This window comes from Pseudogymnoascus verrucosus (genome assembly GCF_001662655.1).
Source record: "Pseudogymnoascus verrucosus strain UAMH 10579 unplaced genomic scaffold scaffold_73, whole genome shotgun sequence".
Classification (NCBI taxonomy): Eukaryota; Fungi; Ascomycota; class Leotiomycetes; order Thelebolales; family Thelebolaceae; genus Pseudogymnoascus; species Pseudogymnoascus verrucosus.
Genome location: NW_017263724.1, coordinates 71,918 through 95,767, shown reverse-complemented (window position 1 = coordinate 95,767; position 23,850 = coordinate 71,918). Strand labels below are relative to the sequence as shown.

The 23,850-nt window shown below is 51.4% G+C and overlaps 11 protein-coding genes across 11 annotated transcripts; 6 read left to right on the top strand and 5 right to left on the bottom strand.

Moving 5' to 3' along the window:
* Positions 1-32: 32 nt before the first annotated feature.
* On the bottom strand, positions 33-1,417 carry VE01_10133 (uncharacterized protein). Its single transcript, XM_018279540.2, has 3 exons — positions 1,074-1,417; positions 724-1,003; positions 33-671 (listed from the first exon to the last, which is right to left on the bottom strand). Exons 1-3 carry the CDS (start codon positions 1,282-1,284, stop codon positions 98-100), a joined length of 1,065 nt encoding a protein of 354 aa, XP_018125608.1. The 5' UTR covers positions 1,285-1,417; the 3' UTR covers positions 33-97.
* A 120-nt stretch (positions 1,418-1,537) lies between these two features.
* Positions 1,538-2,802, top strand: VE01_10132 (uncharacterized protein). The gene is made up of 2 exons (XM_018279539.2): positions 1,538-1,967; positions 2,020-2,802. Exons 1-2 carry the CDS (start codon positions 1,677-1,679, stop codon positions 2,617-2,619), a joined length of 891 nt encoding a protein of 296 aa, XP_018125607.1. The 5' UTR covers positions 1,538-1,676; the 3' UTR covers positions 2,620-2,802.
* A 71-nt stretch (positions 2,803-2,873) lies between these two features.
* On the bottom strand, positions 2,874-3,943 carry VE01_10131 (uncharacterized protein; the record flags this gene model as incomplete). The annotated part of the gene is made up of 3 exons (XM_018279538.1): positions 2,874-3,201; positions 3,296-3,566; positions 3,883-3,943. The coding sequence occupies 3 exons, from the start codon at positions 3,941-3,943 to the stop codon at positions 2,874-2,876; spliced, it is 660 nt and encodes a 219-aa protein (XP_018125606.1).
* Positions 3,755-4,798, top strand: RPB4 (RNA polymerase B). Its single transcript, XM_018279537.2, has 2 exons — positions 3,755-4,138; positions 4,253-4,798. The coding sequence occupies exons 1-2, from the start codon at positions 3,945-3,947 to the stop codon at positions 4,506-4,508; spliced, it is 450 nt and encodes a 149-aa protein (XP_018125605.1). The 5' UTR covers positions 3,755-3,944; the 3' UTR covers positions 4,509-4,798.
* Positions 4,799-4,853: 55 nt separating this feature from the next.
* Positions 4,854-9,597, bottom strand: VE01_10129 (uncharacterized protein). Its single transcript, XM_018279536.2, has 2 exons — positions 9,208-9,597; positions 4,854-9,148 (listed from the first exon to the last, which is right to left on the bottom strand). Exon 2 carries the CDS (start codon positions 8,645-8,647, stop codon positions 5,024-5,026), a length of 3,624 nt encoding a protein of 1,207 aa, XP_018125635.1. The 5' UTR covers positions 8,648-9,148; positions 9,208-9,597; the 3' UTR covers positions 4,854-5,023.
* Positions 9,598-10,632: 1,035 nt separating this feature from the next.
* Positions 10,633-14,113, top strand: MNN10 (alpha-1,6-mannosyltransferase). The gene is made up of 4 exons (XM_018279535.2): positions 10,633-11,806; positions 11,877-12,344; positions 12,396-12,684; positions 12,734-14,113. Exons 2-4 carry the CDS (start codon positions 11,894-11,896, stop codon positions 13,395-13,397), a joined length of 1,404 nt encoding a protein of 467 aa, XP_018125636.1. The 5' UTR covers positions 10,633-11,806; positions 11,877-11,893; the 3' UTR covers positions 13,398-14,113.
* Positions 14,114-14,239: 126 nt separating this feature from the next.
* TRM5 (tRNA(m(1)G37)methyltransferase) lies at positions 14,240-16,029 on the top strand (the record flags this gene model as incomplete). The annotated part of the gene is made up of 4 exons (XM_018279534.2): positions 14,240-14,416; positions 14,467-14,845; positions 14,897-14,974; positions 15,026-16,029. Exons 1-4 carry the CDS (start codon positions 14,414-14,416, stop codon positions 16,027-16,029), a joined length of 1,464 nt encoding a protein of 487 aa, XP_018125627.1. The 5' UTR covers positions 14,240-14,413.
* A 174-nt stretch (positions 16,030-16,203) lies between these two features.
* On the bottom strand, positions 16,204-17,812 carry VE01_10126 (uncharacterized protein). The gene is made up of 2 exons (XM_018279533.2): positions 17,493-17,812; positions 16,204-17,434 (listed from the first exon to the last, which is right to left on the bottom strand). Exons 1-2 carry the CDS (start codon positions 17,685-17,687, stop codon positions 16,373-16,375), a joined length of 1,257 nt encoding a protein of 418 aa, XP_018125628.1. The 5' UTR covers positions 17,688-17,812; the 3' UTR covers positions 16,204-16,372.
* Positions 17,813-17,956: 144 nt separating this feature from the next.
* Positions 17,957-18,530, top strand: VE01_10125 (uncharacterized protein). The gene is made up of 3 exons (XM_018279532.2): positions 17,957-18,028; positions 18,079-18,134; positions 18,187-18,530. Exons 1-3 carry the CDS (start codon positions 18,004-18,006, stop codon positions 18,328-18,330), a joined length of 225 nt encoding a protein of 74 aa, XP_018125629.1. The 5' UTR covers positions 17,957-18,003; the 3' UTR covers positions 18,331-18,530.
* SEC10 (Exocyst complex component 5) lies at positions 18,481-21,566 on the bottom strand. Its single transcript, XM_018279531.2, has 2 exons — positions 21,027-21,566; positions 18,481-20,973 (listed from the first exon to the last, which is right to left on the bottom strand). The coding sequence occupies exons 1-2, from the start codon at positions 21,223-21,225 to the stop codon at positions 18,602-18,604; spliced, it is 2,571 nt and encodes an 856-aa protein (XP_018125630.1). The 5' UTR covers positions 21,226-21,566; the 3' UTR covers positions 18,481-18,601.
* VE01_10123 (uncharacterized protein) lies at positions 21,494-22,933 on the top strand. The gene is made up of 3 exons (XM_018279530.2): positions 21,494-21,891; positions 21,944-22,364; positions 22,412-22,933. The coding sequence occupies exons 1-3, from the start codon at positions 21,796-21,798 to the stop codon at positions 22,909-22,911; spliced, it is 1,017 nt and encodes a 338-aa protein (XP_018125631.1). The 5' UTR covers positions 21,494-21,795; the 3' UTR covers positions 22,912-22,933.
* Positions 22,934-23,850: the final 917 nt, after the last annotated feature.

Below are 23,850 nucleotides of genomic sequence, written 5' to 3'. Positions count from 1 at the left end.
TGGTATTTTACACAAAACACCAACAAAGCGATACTCGTCATTGCGGCCTGTGAAGTGCTTCTCCCCCAGGCCCAGGGGTTGCATAACCCCAACAGCCTTACGCAGCGCCTCTATTCCTCAGGACCCTCCCAACTGGCGCCGGTCTCGACGCAGCAGGCGCAGCAGCCGTCTTCTTCGCACCCATACTCTTCAGAGCCCCCATAACCGTCCTCTTAGCCGGCTCCTTCTTCGCCGCCGGGGCCCGGCTGACAATCGTAGTCCTCGCACTCGCATCGCTCGATTCACTACTGTTGCTCGGCCTGCCTCGACGCGCTCTCGGCGCTGGCGCCGCAGCAGCTACCGCTTTCTTCGGCCTGCCCACAGCGGAGGTTCCTGTCTTTGAAGCTCCGGTCGCCGCCGCCCGGCTCGATTTCGCCTTCTCAACCATGTTTGTGAGGTAGCTTGCTCCTCCGCCGGGAGGCAGCAGTTTGACTGGTGATGCTGGACGCGCTAGGCTGGTTGGCGGCCGGATGGGGGATCGTGGCTGTGGCGCGTTGCGGGAGTTTGCAGAGCGGGGTGAGAGGACTTGGTCGGCTTGTTTGGTGCGAGAAGCGACGCGGGGTGCAGGGGCGGCCTTGGCACGCTTCTTGGGGTTAGAGAGGTCTTCGTTTTCTTTGTCTAGCATGTCGCCGCTGGAAAGAGATTGTTAGTGGTTTCTTAAATACCCAGAGAGAGCGTGCTTACCTGTGGCGTTTCAGTTGGCGCATGGGTGAGGGGCTGTGGCGGGCATTCCTCTGGTTCTCTTGGAGGAGATTTCTGGATGGCGATCCCATATTTGCACCTCGCGCAGTCATCCCTGGTAAGATGGCATTGCTCTTCGCCTCGTTGTATTTGAGGAGGAGGTCGCCCATTTTCGCCTTGCGGAGTCCCGTCGGAATGCGGTTGACTCTGATCTCAATTCTGGTACGAAGGCCTTGCGCTTGAAGCATGTACTGAGCCCTAAGCTTTCTGGCGCGCTCAGTGACTATGGGTATTCGTCAGTAAAGTCCAGGGGCCATAGGCGCTCATCTCATCATCCGTGTTTTGAAACTTACTCTCGAGTTGAAGGTTATCAAGCAGCGCTTGCTTCTGGTTCGCAGTGAGCCCTCTTGTGGCCTTCTTCGTAGGGCTTCGTCTTATTGGAGTCCTCGTTGGCGTGCTTGATTTTGTTGGTATGGTCTGGGGAGGCGCTGGGAAATCCATTGCATCGACCGAGGACTCCGACTCTGTTGACTTCCCGTGCTTTCGTTGGCGCGTAGGTGCCATCGTTTGGTGCGAAGTTGATTTAAATTAAACCCAGCGAGCAAAATATTCAAGCAATAAGGCGCGTGAATCGACTGGTAATCTGTAACCAATTGTGGATTGGTGGGTTATTGGGGTCCTGATGCAGAAGTATAGGAGATTCGCGAGGTAAACAAACCCCGGAGCTTGTAATCGTGATGGGGGACGGAAGGCACAAGCGAGTTCGTAAGCTACAAGGGTGGTCCACCTTGCCTGGAGCCGCAACATCAGACAGCTCTATTCACAACCCCAACAACCCAAGCTCTCTCCAATAACACAACCGCGATACAGTATCAGCGAGCGATATTACATAAAGATTCTACTTGTCAAATACCTGATACAGCTCATCTCACTTTCGCCTGGAACAAACCGCCAGAATGGTTCTCGAAGCAGTGATGGTGGTGGTGGACAACAGTGAGAGCAGTCGAAATGGAGATTATACGCCCACACGATTCGAAGCGCAAGCCGATGCCGTTTCTATGGTCTTCTCAGCTGTCACACAAGGCAACCCGGAGTCTTCAGTTGGTCTGATGAGCATGGGTGGCAAAGGTCCAGAAGTGCTGGTGACTTTGACGACGGACCACGGAAAGATCTTGGAAGGGCTTCATAGGACAAAGAGCAAGATCTCTGGGACATCACATTTGGCAACTGGCCTTCAAATAGCAGGTGTAAGTTTCGCCCCTCCCGCATCTGTCGGCGTTCCGATCTGACCTGTCCTAGCTTGCACTCAAGCATCGCCAGAACAACACACAACGCATGCGCATAATTGTATTCACCTGCTCCCCCATCGCAGAAGATGAGAAGAGCCTCGTCAAGCTGGCCAAGAAGATGAAGAAGCACGCCGTATCGATCGACTTCATTGCATTCGGTGACATCGATGATGACGTGACCAAGAAGCTCACAGCCTTCAACGAGAACGTCAAGAGCGGAGAGGGATCCCACCTTACCATTATCCCACCCGGACCAGGTCTGCTGAGCGACCAGCTCATCGCCTCCCCTATTCTCAACGGCGATGGATCGGGCGGTGGTGGAGCAGGAGGTGGCGGCGAAGGCGGAGCTGGCGGTGGCGGTTTTGAATTCGGCTTCGACCCATCTGCAGACCCCGAGCTCGCGCTCGCACTGCGCATGAGTATGGAGGAGGATGAGGCGAGGCAAAAGCGCCAGCGGGAGGCGGAGGCGCAAAAGAACGAGGCTATGCCAGGGATATCAGAAGAGAATGAGGAGTCGAAGCCTTTGCTGGATAATAATGGCGAGGCATCCGGATCCGGGGATAAGAAGGACGATAAGAAGGATGACTCGGATAAGATGGATACTACATAAAGTAGACGGTATTTCCATGGGCATTGCAGGTGGCGTTCGGCATGTACTTTAGAACTGATATCATATGAATGGAGGATGGCCAGGCGCTCTGATCACCTCTATGAATTTCCTGTAGTTCCCAATCGTGTTGCTATTCCACCTTTACCGTATAGTCTATAATAGTATCCTCGTTCTACTTTGTAATCCCTTATGATCCAGCCTCAACGCCAAGAATCCCTAACAATCATCACCCCCTTTCCCACTCCACCATCCCCCTACTTATGATTCAGCGGCCTCACATATCCCACCAGCTTTCGATCAAACACCTCGCACCTGACCGGGTTATCGACCTGGTAAAACGGGTTCTTCATCACGTAGTCCGCGTACAACTCATAGATCTTCTTCAGGATCGAATCCACATTCTGCTGCGTTGGCTCCGTGAATATCAGAAACTTGGTCCCCGTCAGCGTCTCAAAGCACTGCAGCCGGAAGTTCTCCGTTTCCAGGACTTCGATGCCTGAGGGAGGTTCTGGACGGTCGAGTAATGAGCCGCGGGGGGCGTTGTGTTGTAGGGGGTGTAGGCGGGTGGTGAGGGCGTGGACACTGCGTGGGTATTAGCTTACTGGAAATATATACTGTAAAGATGCCAGGAATTGAGTAGGAGCGACACCGATGAGGGGAGGAAAGCGAGGCGTACCTGTGGAATGTGCCAGCGAGGATAATGTATTCGTTCGTGCTGAGTTTCGACAGCCCCTCCGCAAAATCGCGCTGGTAGATCAGACTACCAGCCTTATTGACAATAAAAAGCGCAAAGACGACCCTATCCCTCTCGTAAGCATTGCACTTCCACGATATCCTGCTGTCTGAGGTGCGGTGGGGGGTCCTACATAGCAACGGCTTGACCGACTCCTCCGGCCCGCTCACGCTCCCAACGTACGATTCAACTCCCGCAATAGCTATTACGAGCTCTTCCAACAAATATAATATCCGATCATTAGAATGTCGTTAGTTTCGTGTATTCATAGAGTGCTCCTGGTCAATCGGCGCATCGCGTGGGAGCTACTCGTCGTTTGGCGATAGAGGGACCTACCGCCGCGTCTACCCCAGATTTCGGATCCCGTCGACAGGGATTAAATCTACCAGCCTCACCACAACGAGATAAAGAAACAACCGCCCGCTTGCTTCTACCACACGCCTCCAACCTCCCCACCTCTTACACTTCGCCTCACTCCCCTTCTCCCCTCTTAGCAACTACAACAGACCCTCCACGGAAAAACTATTCACCTGGACCCCGACACAACCTCTCAATCCACCCCGACAGAACGAACCCCTCCACCCCACCCATCATGTCCACCAACGCCGCGCAAACGATGCGCAAGCGCGCACCCCCCCAGGGTGACGAAGAAGCCGGCGCGGAGCTCAAGCTCGGCGAGTTCCAGGATGTGGACGCGTTGACGCACTCGGAAGCGGCGCTGGTCATCAATGCCCTCGTCGCGAAGCGCAAGATGGATAAGGATTCCAAGCGTGTCAATGATAGCGAGTGCGTCCCACTTCCCCCTTCCACACCCACACTTCCAGTTCCTCCCGGAGAAAGACACGGAGAGGCAAAGATACAGAGGCACAGGGAACAAGGGCTAACAGAAGTGCTCTACAGGATGCTCAACAAGACCCTCGAATACCTCGACCACTTCGCCCGCTTCAAGCGCAAAGAGAACGTCGAAGCCGTCGAGCGCCTCCTCTCCGCGCACCCCGAGCTCGCCAAGTTCGAGCGCGCCCAGCTGGGCAGTCTGTGCTGCGAGCTGGCTGAGGAGGCGAAGACGCTGGTGCCCAGCTTGGCGGACAAGATCAGCGATGACGATTTGCAGGAGTTGTTGAATGAGATTAATAAGCACAGAGGGTATGATGGGTAGATGCCCGTCCGTTCGTCTGTCCTTCGTCTGTCTTTGGGTGTGCGGAGAGGGGATATGGGGGTGACGGGAGGGGGAGGATGAGATGGTAGGGGAGGCGGTGCGAGCGATGGTGGTACAGGTTAATGCCGGAGTTTTCTTATGGGGAGTAGGTAATGCATGGGAGGTGTTGGCGTTTCCAGACTGGCCGGGGCGGCTTGTGTGCTGATCGACGACATACCGACATACTAGATTGTCTGGGTTGAATATGGGTAACAAAATTGTGGAGGAACTTTACGAAAACGAAATCTCAGGACAATGACAATGCTTCAGAGGCCAATTTCACTCATGGATATTCATTCATGAATGCTCAAACATCGTGTGATTTTCGTACAAAGACATCTAATCATCTAATATGCTATGCCCCGGATAATGCACAAAATATAACGCCCCTGTCCATTCTCCCATTTCCATTTCCTGATATTTCCCATTCTCCCATATTCCATTTCGCATTTCCCAATATTTCCCATCGCCCCCACTCAAGTAGCAGGATGCCAATTCGCCCACGTACAACTACACCCCGAATTCCCTCCATCAAACCCCCCCAGCGCCGCATTACTACTCGTAGTATCAAACGCATTCGGCGCCTGATTCACCAACGTCCCCCCAAATGCCCTGAACTCCGGCCTTACCTTTCCACTCCCCGCCACAACTTTCTCCCTCTCATCAATCTCATAACAAAACACCCCCTTCTTCGTAGGATCGCCACCGTGCCTATCAGTCGTGATAGTAATTGGGTATGGGAACGCCGAGTTATCCTGTCCTAGGATGGTGGTGGTAACAGTCCCGCTGCTGCTAGATGTAGCCGTTGAATTAAGCAGCACGGCGCTGTTGGCGTCCTTCCTCGTCCACATCTGCACCAAGAAGCGGGTCTGCGACCACGTGCATCGGAAGCGTGCTTCGGATTCTGCGCAGCCGCCGTTGAGATCATCTGGCACCTCACCGTCGCCCAAGTTCGTTTCATTGAGGAGGGCGGTCGACTTCAGGAAGATAGAGCGGTTGAAGTACGTGTAGAACCCGTAGTGTTCAGTGGGAAGCCCGCGGTCGAAGAGCCGGAGAGGCTGCTGCTCAGGTGTTGGAAGGAGATTTGCGGGTGCGGCAGTGCCGTCGGCGTTCAGCTCTGGGGGTGGGATCAATTTGCCGAGATCGGGGAATGCGGTGGTCGCATTTTGTTTCTCCTGTCTTGTTGACAGTTTCGTCGAAGCTTTGGCGGCTGCTTGGGGATTGAGAAAGGTAATGTAGAATGGTGTTCGCTCCCCGGATTTGTTGTCAGATACAATGCCATCGGTGGTATTGCCCAGGAAACCTTGCTCTGCAATGGTAGGTGCTGCAGGTGAGGGTGAGAACGTGACTGCTTGCCTAGCCTTCAGCGCCAGACGCTTCAAGAACTGACTGGCATTGACTGGGTTGCCAGCAGACCTACGAACTTGTGCCCCAGTTGGACCGCCCCAGGTCGCGTTTGCAGCACTGCTGTTATCCCACTGAATGAGGAGTTTCAGTTTTGGCTGTTCTGGCTTGTTCGGGGCAACCGACGCCTGAAGTTCTTTCGGAAGAGCACAACTCCAGACAGTCTTCGGGTATACACAGCCTGTGTTGGCCACATTGTTTGCTGTGGATGATACCATTGACACGCCGGTGTATATTGGTGGAAAAACTGTCAAGTTAACCCACTGCGACGGAACCTCAACATTTGGAGTGGACCTGTGCAGCTGAGTCGCAAGGGTGACGATTAATATCGTCAATCCGATCAACGCAAAAATTACACCAAGCCAGCATCTCCTTCGCTTTCGACCTTCTGGACCGGTTCTTCCATAGCAGCCTCTGTTGGAAATGCATCCCCGTCCACGCCAGAGTCCACCTGCTTTATGGGCTACGACTTCTTCCTTCTCATGCCTCCGACGTTTGGCATCAATTTTACGTGCCTTCTCTGACGCAATCTCGAGGTCCACTGGGTTTACCGCTCGGCCAACCGTTGGCGGTGGCAAAGTCGGATAACCCGAATTCAGGTTGATGACTCTTCGTGTAGCTGGGGTCAATGGGACATCTGTCAGTGCAATAGCGCCCGTTGATGACATTGCTTGTTGCAGACCAGGGGAGAGTGGTCCAGGAGACTGAGGTTGCTGGGCAGATGAGCTATGGCCAGGTGGATAGACAGCTGCATATTTAGGAAACCCTGGTCGTGGTGGAGAGTATGGAGGTGGGGCTGCAGGAGTGACGACTTTTGGAGCATTCTCTCGGCTAGCTTGGGACTGCGTCGCTGTGGGTGTGTTGTTCATGGCTGGCGGCGCGGCGTTTGGGCCTTGGGGAGCAGTTTGTTGATTGCCAGTGCTTGTAGACGCAACTGAATGATCGACAGACGTTACTGATGGGTCATCGAGCATGAATGGAGCTTCTCTATCAGCAGGACTGAGAATTGAGCTTCTGTCTGACCGCACTGCCAAAGACTGATCCCTTTGAAGTTCACGCGTTCCATTGTTAGGGTCCACATCTAGATTTTGCTGTGGGCGATTCGCAGTTGCTGCGGCCCGAGTGCTGCGTGACAGCGTCAAAGGGAGTGTCCCGTATGATTCTTCTGCTTTGTAGGTGTAAATCCCATCCTTGAATTTTGAATCAGTTCCATCCCACTTAGGGGTTCCATCGATAGTATTTCGATTGTCCCACCAGTCATCGGACGCAATGGTTGTTGAAGACAAAGGTGATTTTGGTGAAAGAGCCTTCTCCCAAAAGCGGAACTCGCCCGGGCCACTTTTTGTATCAGGTGTGGCGACATCCGGAACTATAGGGCTCTCTCCTTGTTTCGCGGTTGATGGGAAGTTTACCGTATTAGATCGAGCTAAAAATGGCGAGAGAATCGTACTCCACCAACCAGTCGACGTCCTGCGGTCATTCGGTGAAAGCATGCTCTTGGGTCTCTTCTCACTACCATCGGATCCGGACCGATTTTTCCTTGTCAATATCTGTTGCTCATCCTCTTCCAAAATAGCACCCGTCCCTATTCTGAGCTTCTTGGGCCGAGCTGAAAGAACATCGTCATCATCTTCGTCTTCCGCGAAAATAGTACCGACTGATTCCCTTCCAGCTTTCCGGCCATTTAGAATAGATTGCGATATTTGAGGCATGGGAGGGATTTCTTCTTGTTGGTTTGAGGTATGAGAATAACTGGCGGGTCGTGAGTACACACTTGATGCAACTCTCCTTGACTGTGGCGTCACTGTGTTTGCACTGATTGGCGACCAATATGACACCTCGGCTGGTGTGATAACGATGACTGGTGTCTCTGGAGCATTTTCTCTGGGGGTTTGTGATTCGTAGCAATTTAGAATGTTCGAAGTATCCGAGCCAGCAGTGTGTGGACTTGTGATATGTTGTTGCAGTCTGGCTGAAGGTATCGATATTCCAATAACTATGGGCCTGTCACTAGGGGATAGATCTCCTTCCATTGTCAGAGAAGGAGGCTTTAGGTCTTTTGCCCTTCGGTTGGCAAATCCAGGAATCGAATCAGCCTTTGCTGCGGCGTCATCGTTAGAACTGCCCTGCTGATCGGGAGTGTGTTGTACCGCTACTGAAGGATTTGGTGCATTGCCAAGGAGATTCTTCCAAAATCCCCCATTGTTTGGAGGGGCGGCTCGACTTTCAAGAGATTGAAGAGCAGCCAGATCCACAAACCGACCAGCGTCCGCCGCAGGTAACGGACCAGCCGCATCTGTTTTGGGTTGTGTAACTGCTGGAGTGAGAGCTCGATGGCGTGCGACATTCGTGTTGAGCTTGATGCCGGCCCTCTCGTTCTGTTTCTTTTGACGTTGCTTTGACTTTTCTCTCGTGGGCTTGATTACTGAAGACCGCTTTACTGACTTTCGGGTCTTCATTTGGGGCTTCTGTGGCATCGGCGGTGCTGGTAAGTTAGAAAATGTCGGCCATTGTGTCATGCGAGAAACGTCGGATTTGTCGTCTGGGAAATTCGTATCACGGCCATTCTCGTCGAGAGATTCTTCATCCCAGTCCAGCTCATCAAAGGGAGTATCAAATGGGTTGCTTTGGTTGTCGCAATGTGAGTTGGCACCAGGTTTTGGCTGAGCCACTTGTAGTCGTGAAGTGTTTGACATATTGGCCTTGGATCCCAAGTATGTGATAGTTTGAATGGCGAGTTGAGTAGCTATCAAAGCTATTGTCGGAGCAAGTCAGGGCTTCGGTAGAGCAAGGGAAACAGGTTGTCTTGGTTGTGTTTGTTGTTATAGAAGTGAATGTGTGTGAATCGACATGAGTGATGCTTTAATTGACTGTCTAAGTCTGACTGAAACGAAGATTGAAAGTATCGAGAATATATTGAGTAAAGAGCGGGGGTCTCGAGCCAAATGGTAGGCGTGCCAGAGAACAAAGCTATTGAATAAACGAAAGGTATTGGGGGAGGAGTTCCTATTGTCGCAGGCTATTGTTTGTTGAGGCTTGCCATGATCAGGCGAAAAGAGGCAACACAGAGACAGAGACAAGGAAAGGAAAGAAAGAGCACACTCGTAACAAGGCCACGCAACAAAGGTCAGGATGAAGTTTTAAGAAGAGAGATGAAAGAGCAATCAATGGCGTTCGGAGTCACGGTTTTGAAATGCCTGGGACGCGTCTACGCTCTAGCTATGCACGAAAGAAGGAAAAGAGCGACTTGTCCCACCTGATCCATACTTATTCTATCCATAGCACACAGCGACAATCGCCGCGTACTCAGTGGCCAAAAGGCCATCCGTCAGGCCGTGTGTTTGACGCTGATTGTAGGAGGTGAGGTCGACATACGCGCCGGCCATCTGTATGGGGCTTAAGGTCATGTTAGAGTGGCCAATGGTTGGCGCTTAGCCGCCCAAACATTTGGCCCATGCCTGTTGTCAATTCTCCATGACAGGTCAACGAGGTACGTGATTGGTCGCGAGTCTTTCATGCTCATCATACACAATATACGGAGTAGAGAGTGGCCAGACCATGGCGAAGAAGGATTCGAGGAGCCAGAAATAGAGGGCTGGAAGCAATTTTGTGTGTTGCAGCCTTACTTGGTCCACAACTGTTGCACAGTTAAGAGTGGTATCTCACGTGATGACGAAGCTCTGAAAGACAACGATCAGTCGATCTAATGTCAGTTACTGCCATTGCCGGCTCACTATCCATATACCATTGCAGTACTGCAATATCTAGTTACGCGCCGTCACTTTCCTTTTATTTACTAGATGTGCACGTGGAAGCGTGAGGCGGCTAGAAAGGAAAGAACGACGGACTTGTCCCTTCGCCGAGACTTTTGCCGCTTTGCCATGTTGATCCCACCGAGACACGCTCGTACTGATGGAGTAAGTATCTACAGCCGGTCCTTGGCTGTGAGTGAACCCAAGACTCAGGTTGGTCTTACCAAGGAACAATAGTCACATGACTATCCTCGAAACGTTTCACTACCATCTCCATTATTGTCATACTTGGCCACCTCACGGTATCAAACAGCAGCGCAGAGGAAGACGTGTCCACTGCCTGTCCGACTGTTGGCAGTTTACAGCACTACAGTACTACAGTTTCCAAGTCAGATATGTAATTCACTTGCTGTCCACATTTTCTGCCAATTAACTCCCCCGTGTCATCGTGGGCAGAAAAAGAAGTAAGATTTTGAGGAAATTAGAGGAAGCTACTTGTGGCGCTTCAATTTCTCGTCCCCATGCATGGGGACGAAATGACGATCGATATACCAAGCACGGCGTGGACACCGCCAAGTAGCAAATGAGAGCAGCGGTGTCCACAAAACAGCCTTTGCTTCTGTCAGAGCTGGGAAAGGAGTCCAGGGCATGGTCCACGGGCGGTATTTGTGTGGAAATAGGGGATGGCATTCTCTCCGCTTACCGTAATATTTGGGCTGTTACTCCCCCTGGTCTACCAGTAAAATGCCGCTCTCGGCGAAAACAACCATGTAAGCTAGATTAGGTCTTTTGCCAATCGACCACAAAAAAAACAAAAAGTAATCTCGTTGTGTCTAGAGAAAAGGAGATGCTAATGTTGGGAGCGGATACTTTCAATCCCTATAGAGTATGTATGTCTGCTCTCCATTTAATGTGCATCTCTGATTCTCTTATCCTTTTGCCTTTTTGTCAATCTGTAATTGAGATACTGTGTTATTACTTACTTACCTTATTCCCCCCCTACCCCGTACATATAAAAGTGTAGCCCGACCACATTACATTATACTTACTTAACATTTGCAATTTCAGTTTCTCTCGTGTTGCTCTGCCGATAAGCTCGTTGGGGGGATTGAGGGGATAAAAGCATTGCAATCATTGGATGTACTCTTACTTTCGTAATGTACCTCTAGCTGCGGGCTGATCGCAACATCCATACTACCACGCCCATACTATACTACGCCATACTAGTAGTAATCAATCATACTACTCCATACACTCCATAACAGCTCCAGCCAACTCGATTACTACTCGTCCAACGTCCATCATCGTCCATACTGGAGTAGTCCTAGCCCTACTAGCCTTGCAAAAAGCGGTCGAATACGAAAGCCACAGCACCCATTAGCACCCATTAGCACCCATGAGCACCCACAGCGCCCAAAATCCCACCATCGACATCTGGCCACTCACTGTCACTCTAACCCCTTGCGACGATTACCGCACTATAGTACTATAGTACTACTACTACTACTCTCTCCTCCCTCGTACAGGAAAAGTATCTGAAGTGGGAAAAAGAGGAGATAGACATATACAGCCTCGAAAGCCCTTTTTCTTCCTCCGCTTTCAACATTGTACCCTACTCTTATCTCACCTGAACCCGATCATAAGTTTCGCTATAGTTCCGCTAGACACACCAGAGACATCACTACTGCAAACTCCGCGCCAACTGTACATACTGTACGTCGATACGATACGGCTTCTATCGACCGGAACCTACACCCCTGCTTCCCCCCCATACTCGACTTGCCCCGAGTACAAGGCGTACGTAGTCGCAGTCGCTTATCTTTTGTGTTCGTGCTGTGAGCACTACATACTATCCCATCAGCCACAGCGACAACCACCAGACGGTCCCCGACCCTCTGGTGTATCTCTCAGCCTTCGCTCTGGCTACCTCCACTCCCGTCTCGACGTCGTCTTCGTCGCAAGTTTCATCTTTCTCACATCGGCGACGGAGATCATCAGCTGCTGCTGGCATTCCTCACATTCCACAGACTCTCAACGTCCAGGACGCGAACGACGCTTCAGCACGAGGGCGCGGCGGAGGCTCTTCTCTCTCTCCCATTCCAGGCACGTCAACTCCCACCCCCAGCGACAACAAACCATTTTCGCAGAAGCTGTAGCTAACAAACACGAGCAGGCACACCCAATCCCTCGATGTCGCTCTCACGGTCGCCGTCTCCCAACGAGGACGGCGGATGGTCCAGCCCTGGGCTCACGACAAATTATGTCGAAACGAGCGGGCGGGCAAGTCCTGCCACTGGATTGCGCGGGGCGAATGCGAACACTAACAGCGTGACGTGGGATGGCGCAAGGAAAAAGAGCTCGAAAGTCAATGGCGGGTATCCCTCCTTCTCGACACAGAACAATGGCTTTTTCAGCAGACACATGCGCAACATCTCAACTAGCTTGCCCAAATTCGTGATCACCCCAGACGATTCGAAGTACGCTGAGAAGGAGAAGCTGGGCCGTGGGCGGTGGATGCCCAACAGGAGCAGCAAACTCGGCCGATTGGCAAACTTTTCCATAAACACATTTCAGAAGTTCAGACTTCGCTTTTTGATCGTCTTTGGACTGATCTTCGCAACGATTCTCTTTTACACGACTCGTAAGTTATTGTGAAAATTGGTCGATCTGGCGAGTACTGACAGTTACACAGCGTTGCATTACTACTGGCGTAGAGCGCCTTTATTGGGAGGCGGTAAGAAGTTTGTCATTATATTGGCAGCAAACCAAGGAGGAGGAGTGATGGAATGGAAGGGCCCTCGCGAATGGGCGATTGAACGAGACAGCATACGAAATAAGCGCAGATACGCGGCGAGATGGGGTTACGACTTGGAGATTGTGGATATGAGCACGAAGAAACGATACGCACATGAATGGCGAGAGAGCTGGGAGAAGGTGGACACCATCAGGAACTGCTTGACAAAGTACCCTGATGCTGAATGGTGGGTGATACTCCGATATTACGCAGCTTTGATTTACTGACAGATATAGGTTCTGGTGGCTGGACTTGAATACGTTTATTATGGAGCCATCCTACTCCCTCCAGTCCCACATCTTCAACAACCTCGCAGCCAACACCTACCGAGATATTAACCACTACAACCCGCTCAACATCAGCCATCCGTTCACCGATAAATACCTGGACGAGAAATCATTGTCTCCCGTCGGCGACGGAAAGGCCAATTCTATCAACTTGGTAGTGCCGCAAGATTGCAGTGGCTTCAACCTTGGCTCCTTCTTCGTCAAGCGCAGCCCATGGACCGACCGCCTGCTTGACGTCTGGTGGGACCCGGTAGCCTACGAGCAGAAGCACATGGAATGGGAGCACAAGGAACAGGATGCCTTGGAGTTCATGTACTCCGCTCAGCCGTGGATCAGGCCACACACTGCATTCATCGAACAACGCAAAGCAAACTCATTCCCGCCTGACGCCTGCAACAGCCACGGCAACGATCCTCTAATTCACTACGACCGAAAGGGCCGTGATTTCCTAGTCAACATGGCAGGCTGCGAGTGGGGACGCGATTGCTGGGGAGAGATGTACAACTACCGAGAACTGAGCAACCTGCTTAACCGCAACCCATGGGAGCTGTTCAAGGAGGAGATTGTCGCCGTTATCTGGTTCAAGTTGACTGGGCAGAAAGTAAGGCTGTGATGAGCTAGTCTCGGGAGCCTCACACAAACCTATATACGCACCAAGACACTCCTTTCTCCCCACGGCGACACTTTTGTTATATGTTCTCGCATTGTCGGCCCTCGACGGGTCATGATACCCACGCCTTGTTCGCAAATATACCACGTCAATAACGCCTACCTTCTTGTACCATATAATCCATAATCTGGCTGGAACATCAACGAGCACGCCTTCAAATGATCGATCAAAAGGGAAACGCGCTCTCTCACGCGCCGGGCATTAAAGATGCAAATTTTATCTTCCTTTCCGCTGTTTCACTTTCTTGACTCACTTCGCGTCCACGTCCCATCGCATGCACGATGCGACGCGTGTTGGACCCGCCCTTCATTCTGGGTGTTTGGTTTGGGAGTTTTAGATGGGCTGTTCCATGCATGGTGGCGCAAAAACTTACCTCTTCATGTATTTAAAACTTTGTTTGTTTTCCGTTTATTTGGTGGTTGACGGAGGGAGCCATGATGTATCATAGTATTGAGCCGGCCCATGTAGGGAGGGAGTGGTCGGTCGGGATAGCAGCAACCCGTTGGAATGAGGGAGATTCTCGTTTCAGAAATCAATTAACTGGAATTGCTCACTTCCGGTTTCACAGATGTTGTTGTGATTTGAAACACTGCGATTTGTCTTGATGAGGTGGCTGTAGGTCTTAAAATACGACACAGTAACTGTAAATAGTAACGATGCAGGTTGACGCCACCCCGTGTCTCTCGCGGATATGCTACTGTAGCCCTACATGCTTGAATCCGCTTCTCCAGTATACTGTACCCCACGATGGAGCACGGCACAGGCTTGCATCTTCCCCGAGTCCTGTTAAAATGATACGTCGTTTCACCCCTTGTCGCCGCCGTCGTGGCCTCTAACTCGAGGCTGAAGAAATATTTCCACAGCCTCGCGACTAGCGCGTCAGCCTCGCCGAACGCAAGGCCAAATTTCTTGGAGATGCGCTGTCGCCGCGCCGAGAACAACTACTCCTCATAAATACAATGGTAAGTATTTTTAATACCGTTTCTGGGACCAGGGCTAATATGGGCGGCAGTCAGTCGAAAGTGCCAGCGCAAACGACATGTTCCGGCCCCCTATCGTCCGATCCGCCGCCGCTGTCCTGGATCGGACCCTCTTCACACGGACATTCCCTATTGCTGCGGCAAGGATAACGGATCATAAACTCATATCGGCGTCGAGGGGAAAGCTAGACAAGAGCAAGGAGTTGTTGAGGGTGGATAGGGTTTCTGCGGTTAGAGAGGACCCGGATCCAGCGCTTGCGGCGAAGGGGGGGAAGTGCTTGCTTCTTAAGCCAGAGGTTAAGCCTGAGGATCCTACGACATGGAGTGCTATCTTGAAGCAGGCTGTGGAGGCGAAGGAGATGAGTGTTATGCCGTATGAGTTGACGTTGGATTATAATTACTGGAACTACCGTAAGTGCGTTGGCGCGGGGCAGACAGGGGTTGCGTACTGACAGTGTCTAGTTGATATCATGAAATCCATCTTACCAGAAGACTCACAAGAAGAGATCCCAGTCGGCTTCAGCATAGTCGGACACGTCGGTATGTTCCCCTACCCCTTTATCTATAAGACCAAAACTGACACGTCCTCAGCCCACCTCAACATCCGCGAAGCCTACCTCCCCTTCAAGAACCTCATCGCCGAAGTCCTCATGGACAAGAACCCCACCATCCGCACCGTAATCAACAAAATCGACGACGTCGGGGACAAATCCGAGTTCCGCACCTTCAGCTACGAGCTCCTCGCCGGCGTTGACGACCTCAACGTCGAGATCCGCGAGGAAGACTGCACCTTCCGCTTCGACTACTCGCAGGTCTACTGGAACAGCCGGCTGAACACCGAGCACCGCCGCCTCGTCGCTCTCTTCGACCCCGGATCGGTAGTCTGCGATGTTATGGCGGGCGTAGGCCCGTTCGCGCTCCCCGCTGCGAAGAAGGGCGTCTTTGTCTGGGCTAATGATCTTAACCCCGCCAGTATCGCTGCCCTGCGCGATGCTACGACTTTGAATAAAGTCGAACCCTACATCCGCGCTTTCAACACAGACGGGCACAAATTCATCCACCAGTGCGCGCAAGACCTGCTTGCGCTCTCTAAGGCCGGGGAGAACAAAGTTTCCATCCCCTCCAAACAACCGCGTATGTCGCGCTCCCAAAAAGTCCGCCCCGACCCCATCCCACCCACCTCCATCGAGATCCCACAAACAATCTCGCACTTCGTCATGAACCTCCCCGCCACAGCCCTTACCTTCCTCCCCGCCTTCCGCGGCATCTACGCCGGCCACGAGTCTCTCTTCGCGCCGCACACGTCGACAAAGCTGCCGATGGTGCACGTCCACTGCTTTTCCACCAAGTCGGAGGATAATGTGAAGGAGGGGATTGAGATCTCGGGGATCGTGAGTGAGATGCTTGGGACGAAGATGGAGTTTGAGGGGGCGGTGGAGAAGGTGGAAGGGGATCCGAGGAAGAGGAAGGAGGCGGTGGGGGAGGTGGCGGAGGGGAGGGTCAGGGTGCATGATGTGAGGGATGTGGCGCCGTTGAAGAGGATGTTTTGCGCGAGTTTTAGGATACCGGCTGAGGTTGCTTTTGCGAAGGTATAAATGGGGAAGGGGTTAGAATAAAGGATTGGTGCTTTGAATATAATAATATCTTCCACCAAATTTTATTGTTATTTCCCCACTGTTTCTTTTTTATTATGTTTGACTAGCAAACCTCCCATAGCCGGTCACCGGCTTGCAGCGTTTATTCACAAGCACGTAAATAGTAGTTATAGTTCCTGATGCGCTCGCGTCTGTTGAATTTTATGATATATGCATTTCATCTACGCTAAACGCAAAAAAGGCCCCATCTCCTGGCCAAACCAACACCGACATTTACACAACGCCATCAGGACCCTTCATCGTATGCCTGTATCTACTTCTCATCTTCGAATGCCTGTCTCGTCTAGATCTCAACCTTCTTAGCCAGCGCCTCCGCCAACTCATCCACCTCCTTATCCTTCTTCTGGATCACCGGCTCTTCTTGAGCCTCCTCTTGCTCCTCAATCAGCTTCTCTCTCCTCTCCTCAGCCTCTTCCTCCTCCTCCTCTTCTTCTTCCTCCTCTTCCTCATCACTATCAAGCTCATCCAACTCATCAATTCCCCAATCATCTTCAACCACCACATCTCCCCCAAACTTCTCCTTCCTCTCCTCCAACAGCTCCCTCAGCTCCTGAAGCGCCCAATCATCCTCCGAGAACTTATTCCCATTCAACTCCACCCTCTTCATCGCCGGCAGCGCCAACTTAATCGTCTCCGTCAACACCTTCAGCCCCTTCGCGTTAATATCATTATACTGCATCCTCAACGTATGCAACTTCTTGTTCTTGCCACCCGCCAACGCCTGCGCCAACACCACACCTCCCCTAGCGCCCCAAAGCGTATCGCTCGCTCCAATCTCCTCAATATCCTCCCATCCCGTTACAGCCTTGGCAAGCGCTCTCGCTCCCAGAATTGTGAAAAGGTTATCCTGCAGATCAAGCACGCGGAGGCCCTTAGCGTGGCGCAAACCGTCGGAGATCAGGTGCACAGTCCCCTCAGTACGAATCCCATTCTGCACCATCTTCACCTCCTGAACGCCCGTGTGCAAGCTGAACGCCTTGGCCCACGCGAGCATAGACCCGCTCTCAAGTCTGTTACGGCCACAGATCACAGTCTCGAGATCTGGGACATCGGTGCCTGCCGCGCGCGCGGCGACCTTCTTGGCGTGCAACTCGGACAGCGCATCGGCGACCATGATTCCAGCGTGGGGGCCGAGGCCGTTGTTGTTGAGGTACAGGTGGCGAAGGGGTGTGTGTGAGGAGAGGAAGGCGACGAGGGGCGCTTGCATGTTCAGGCCAAAGGCGTTGTCGTTGAGGTTTACGGTGTGGAGGTTGGGGAGCTCGAGGAGGGAGGTGAGCAGGGAGGAGAGGGCGGTGGGGATCTCAGAGAGGAGGCGGCCGGTGAAGATGTCGGCGAGGTTGGCGACCTGGTGGGGTTGTGTTAGGGGTCTGGTATGGTGGGAGAAGGAAGGTGGGGGGACTTACTTGGAGAGTCTTCTTGGTGCGGAAAACGTCAGCGAAGGCGGCGGCGGCTTCGATTCCGACGGTGTTGCCTTGAAGGCGCACCTCCTCCACGTCGTCCATCTCGCGGAGAGCTTTGATGTGAGGTTCTACATCTTCGGCGGTGTTGAACTTGATGCCCTTGCCCTCGAGGGAGAAAACCTTGGTTGCGTTCGCCATTTTTCGCGTTATTCAAAGGGATGTGCGTTAGGACAGGAATAAGTCTCGCGATCTTGAAAGTGTTATGAGGTTGTGGAAAAAGTCGGTCTGTTGACTTGCAAAGGGGGGGTAGTTTTGGTTGGTGGGGTAGCCGTATCTGATGGCGCATAACTTTAATGACAGTGCCCAATTCAGGGGAATTCATTTTTCCGTGGCCGAGGAGACGCCCCGAGGCTACCAGTGACCAGGCTGACAAATTAGCTAATGCCGCCATATATCCATCCAGAAAACTTGCTCACATCAACATACAATAACTATCGAGAAATAGAAAGCCACAATGTCTTCAGCATCAATCCAGCTCCGTGAGTCCAATCAATTGCCTATGGAAGTATGATTACTGACTGTTTGAAAGCATCCACATCCAGCGCGACCATCGCGGCGCCACTCAAGTCGGAAAGCAAGCCGAAGGTATGAAGCTCACCTTATCCCCATAACTACCGACAGGGCTAATATTCCATAGCCATGCTGCGTATGCAAAGAGGAAAAGGCCATCCGTGATGAGTGCATGCTCTTCAGCAAATCCAACGACGCTCAGAAGGACTGCGCTACCACGATCGACAAGTACAAGAGCTGCATGGCAAGCTTCGGCTTCAACCTGCCGTAAGCGCACAAAACCAGGTGTACAACAAATCGGATGCAGCGGCATAGTGTAATATACATAGCAAGGGAAACTACAATTGGCGTATGGGGAAACTAGAAATGGCAGGGCTGTACAACATCGGGTATTCAGAATAGGATCGAAAGGAAGTTCAATCTCAACTATAACATGTGTTTTATACAAATGGTTAAACAGATCATTTTTCTCATGTCCAGTGCGCCGTGCACCCCCATCCGTGGCCCCAGTCCTATCCAAACGCCACCCATCATAAGCCAATCTATAGACCGGCGAGCACCTTTTGAATGCCAAGACTATTCGAATCATCTCTCTTGCTCACAAAGGCCCGGAAATCCGGCTTATCAAGGCCCTTGTTCATAGGCCCTGTTTGGATGTTCTTCGACCTCTCCCTGAGAGCCTCTGAGCCGATAATGAATATGCTGCCTATGTCGCTTAGAATGTCCAAACTGCTCTCGACATCCTTCTTTAATCGCCACTCCTTCAGAGTAGATGTATACTTAGACATATCCTTGGTTACCATCAGTCCACCAGTGGCGTTGACCTGGAACTTCTTGAAATGTTCGAAGAGGAGATCGCGAATGCAGATGGCTAGCTCGGAGTTAAAAATCTCAAAGTTTTGGCCGTCGAGAGCCTGAGCCGCGACATGGTTGGTCTTGGTAAGAAATGTGCATATAGCTGCGCAGGTAGGAGTTTGCAGCTGCTCGAGGTAACTGGTTCCGCCACGGCCGATATCGAGGTCAGCATCCCGAGGACGGAAGTCTAATTTCTTCTGGCTAGCGAGAACCTTGGTGACCCAGCTGGCAACAACATCAATGGTTTTTTGGATGACGGCACTTGTCTTGTCTTCCATACGCTTCACAGCCTCTTTTGTCTTGTTTTCCATGTCACGTCGGACAGTCGTGTTGGTTTCAGCGAGGCGGATCAGAACCGTGTTAATGAATCGGTTCATCAGGTTTGTAATAGTGATTGCTTGTCGTAATGCTGGGAAATATGCAAGGTCAGGTTCTATCTTCGACGATTCCTGTGCTAACCCTTGGTCGTTTGCAGCGTCTAAGGCAGTCTCCACGTACACCTGTCCCATGCTCGTCAAAAGCATAGTCAGAAGAACAGAGACATCTTTCGGGGTGTCGCTGCCGCCACTAAGCTCAAGAGCTCTTCGAACGCCTTCCGCAAGCCACTTTAGCATGCGCTTTGCATTAGGGATGCTCAGAACTCCATCCTCCTCCGAGACTTCAATTTCGTTCTTGTTTTCGTTTCCTTTTAAGCCGGCAACTCTCAACATCATGGCTTTCTGAGTTGGTGTAAGCTCGGATGAATCAAGTCGGTCAATATAGGCGTCTTTGGCGGTCGCCAGTAGCTGAGTGCCCTGCTGGGCTAATGATGCCATGAATCCGGTGGGAGTCTTCTTCCGCCTGGAGTGGTATATAGTAAATTTGAACAACAAGGAGGAGTAAAGCTCTTCTAGACTCCGGCATTCTCGGTCGATGTATGATGAGCCAACAAGGTAGGGGATGAAGAGCTCATCGACCTGTTGTTCCAGCACCAGTGTTGTTGCCGCAGAGCAGGAATCAGGGTGTTCAGTAAGGCCGTGTGATTTTAAATCTTCGACAAGGCTGTTAATATAGGCTCTCGAGGCGTGTAGTGACCGTAGGAATGCTAGGGATGAGATAGTATCCGCATTCTCCAATACCATTTCCAGCCTTTGTTGTATAGATTGCTGGAACACTCTTTGGGTAAATTTTGCGAGCACCACATCATAATATGGGAATGCGCGCTTCATGATGAATGACTCCTCCTGCATAACGATCTTGACTTCGTCAACTAGAGATTGCAAGCTGGGTTCAACGCCTGGAGGTTCTACATCTGGATCCGCAAGCCGTTCCCAGGTGTCGCCATCAGTTACCACCTCTTCTGTAATCAGTTGGTTCCTATCGATAAAGAACTGATGTTGATTGACAAACAAAGCCACGACACTGGAACCGCCATTGAAGTCCCGTAGCACTTTGGCGCATTCCATCATATTGTCGTAGTTCTGCTTCCGATAACTTACATCAAACTGCGTGAGAAGGTCCTTCTCCAATGTTTCTGAGAACTTCTCTATCAGCTCTTTCGTATTGTATCCACCGCGCTCCTCAGGCTCATCCACAGCCACTTTCAATTTCTTTCCTGTGTTTGCTTGCCGCCATGATTTCGGATCAAGCCTCTGGCTGATCCTCATAAGTTGCCTGGCTATGACGGCGCATCGGACTTTGCCTTCTCCATTTCCTTGTCTTCGCACTTCCTCCAAGGATGTGAGCTCGCCAGTGTCGCTCACCTCGAGCCAGCACTGTATCAAGAATTGGGCGTCCAGTGCACGCCTTCGCTGCTTGTCCAAATCCTCCAGCTTCTCGCCGAGTTGGACGGCAACATTCCCTCCTGCATCTGTTTGACTGTTCCGTTCGCTCTCTTGTACCCCTCCTTGGTTTAAGGATCCCTCGAGTTTTTCGTATGAGTTTATAGATTGGTCCAGTTTCCTCCCAAGGCTGTCCAGCGTTTTCTCATGTTCAATTTCTGCTCGTCGCACCGCTGTTTGGAGCTCTGTCTCGCGCTCTTCTAAATCGTCCGATAGGGTCGCAAGCTGCGACAATGCGCCTATACATATCAGTGTCAGTCACAGCCAATGGACAGCTATAAGGAACACGTACCCTCAAACGCGCGGATCAAAGGTTTGGGATCGAAAGCTTGCTGTGATGCTGGCGCAGATCGACGATTGATTGGTATCGTGCTCTCCGAGAGGCTCTCAACAAAATCTTTCACAATGAAGTTGGTGTCGGAAAAGGTCTCCAAGTTGAAGTTGGGCCCGCGTGGGAATATGGACCTGCCAGTTGGAGGGGCTCCCGCCATTGGACCCGAAGAAGCTCAGAAGCTTCAGGATCCCACAAGCAGTTGTTCGGCCCTCAGCATTGGTCAGGGTTTCGGAATCACCAGTGATTCTGAAGGGTCACTTGTTTCCTGGTATTTGTGTTTATCGTCTATCGTCTATCGTCCATGGCCTGGGCATGAAACCATGCGGAACCCCAATCTCGAGCTATCTCAACCCAAAACAGCCTAGCAATTCTCGGCACGTACCGCTGATGTCAACCGCAATAAATAATAGACGCTTGCGTAGTCAAGAAGATCACAGGGCTCGGATTTATTTTTGTTTGAAGCCCAACGTACCTCAGCCTCCGTGTATACGCCTGTCTTGACTGCCGGGTTCCACACTCAGCCACACTGTACATACACGTTGTCATCAAACTCGCCCCCCTGCAAAGATAGGCACGCCAAGCAACCGACGCTGCCATCCAGTTTGGGGGACGTCATCTTTCTATCCGAGGCAACCTCGAGTTCGTTGACCGGCCAGGCCTTGCGCTGTATTATAACTGTACCACCAGCCGCCTAATTCGACTTGGACGACATTCCAAAGACTCCCAGATGTCTCAAGCAACAAGAGAACTGAAGATCTACCGGAAAGATGCTAAAAGCAACCATAATCTGTTAACGCCGGCGGAACGAGAGAAACTTATAGCCGTAAGTCGCCACGCTGTCAGCAATGCGAATTCCAGATCTAACATGAAGCCAGCCATATCTTCCGGAACCACCTTCGCGATCAAAGTCGGGCAATGGGGACTCAGATGAACGAACGCTCCGTAACCAGCCGAGACCGATAATTGGCGTGCGGAAGTTCCTCAAACATCAACTGCATGTCCTCGTGTTTGCGATTATACACACTATTTTCTCTATATATATACGGTTTCGACAAGCATATCATACTGTCAGGGATCGAACCTTCGCTGTCCTCTACTACCATCACCGGACGCCAGCGCTCATTCAGAAGGATGTGAAGGGGCTGAAGAGATTGCCGGAACACTTGAGTGTGATACTGAAGCTGGAGGAGGGAAAGGGGGGTGCTGCGCTTGAGACTCTGTTAGATGAAGTGGCTGAGGTTTGCGCGTGGTGCGCATGCGTTGGAATCCCCATGCTCTCAGTCTACGAGAGGACAGGTATGTATTGCCATCACATGCTACATTCCAGTTTCTAACTCCTTTAGGCGTCCTAAAAGGATACATTCCAACAACCCACAGGGCCGTCACTCGGAAGCTTTCGTCATATTTCGGTCGTCAACACCCTGCACTGTCTATCCGTGCGCCGCACATTCCATCCATGGAGTCGTCCCCGACTACGCCACCAAGCGATGCCGATGTCCCGGTATCTCTGGGTCAACTCTCAGTACTCTTGATCTCCGAAGAGGACGGCGAGGACTCCATTGTCGACTTGACCAAGACTCTTACCGAGATGTCTCAACGTTCGAAGATTACACCCAAGGATATTACCGTCGACTTGGTGGATGCCGAGCTCTCCGAGAGTGTCATGAGCGGACCTGAGCTACTCATTTTGTTCGGACCAACAATTGAACTCGACGGCTACCCACCGTGGCAAGTCAGCCTCACCGAGATCTATAACGTGCAGGATAACCAGGGAGTTGGATACCAAGTGTTTCTCCGCGCCTTGTATAATTACGCAAATGCGCAGATGCGTTTTGGCAGATAGATAATTCACATACGGGCAATATTATACCCCTTTCTTGTCCTCTTCAGCCCCTTTATGTCCAGACCAGCATGTTGCTCCCTCATGGTCCCATTTATACGCGGGCCCAGTGCCAACGTTGTAGCTGTAATAATAAGCGGTGCCCCTTTGATCAGGGCCTTATTAGAGGCAAAATCTGTTGACTAGTTGACGCACCATTCTCCACTGGTTTGCCACTATTGCCAGTAGTTCCAGGGAATCGAACGACTGCTGTGGTAGCCTAACTGTGGTTTCTCATCGTGTGGGTGCCTAGTAGAATCTGGGTGCTCTCCTGCCCCATACGCGTCATGACATGTTCCCAGCGGCTTAGGTTCCGAGCTATCTCAGGGGTCCCTACATAGCGCCAGCCTTTTAAGAACTGAGGGGGGAAAAGTGTGGGACAGTGATCGAGAGGGTTGGAGAAGCGTACAGTCACTGTTAGTAGCCATGTGGTTTCTGAAAACTAGGAATGAAATTTAATTCTTGATTACTTTGAAATTACGGTTTTCTGAAAATTGGCGTGGGCGGATTCTTAAAAAGTGAAGCCCAAAATATTCAAAATCTAGGTGGTGAGATGTTTACAACCTCGATGCGAACATTCTTGCGCAGATTGGCGCTACTAGAGCTAAAAGTGCGCAGATTTAGAAAGTGATGCTAAATACGCTAGAATTGCCTACGTGGGCAGGTTCTTAAAAATGAAGCTTAAGATATTTAGGATTTAGGTAGTAAGATGCGACCAATCTTCCGTACATATGGCGCTAATGGAACCAGAATTGTATAGACTTAGAAAATGAGGCTTAAGATATTCAAGATTTTGGTGGTGATGTATCTAGAAGCTCGATGAGATTAATCTTGCGCAGATTCGCGCTGATGATACCAAAAGTGCGCGGACTCCCAAAAATGAAGTCAAATCAGACTTAGAGA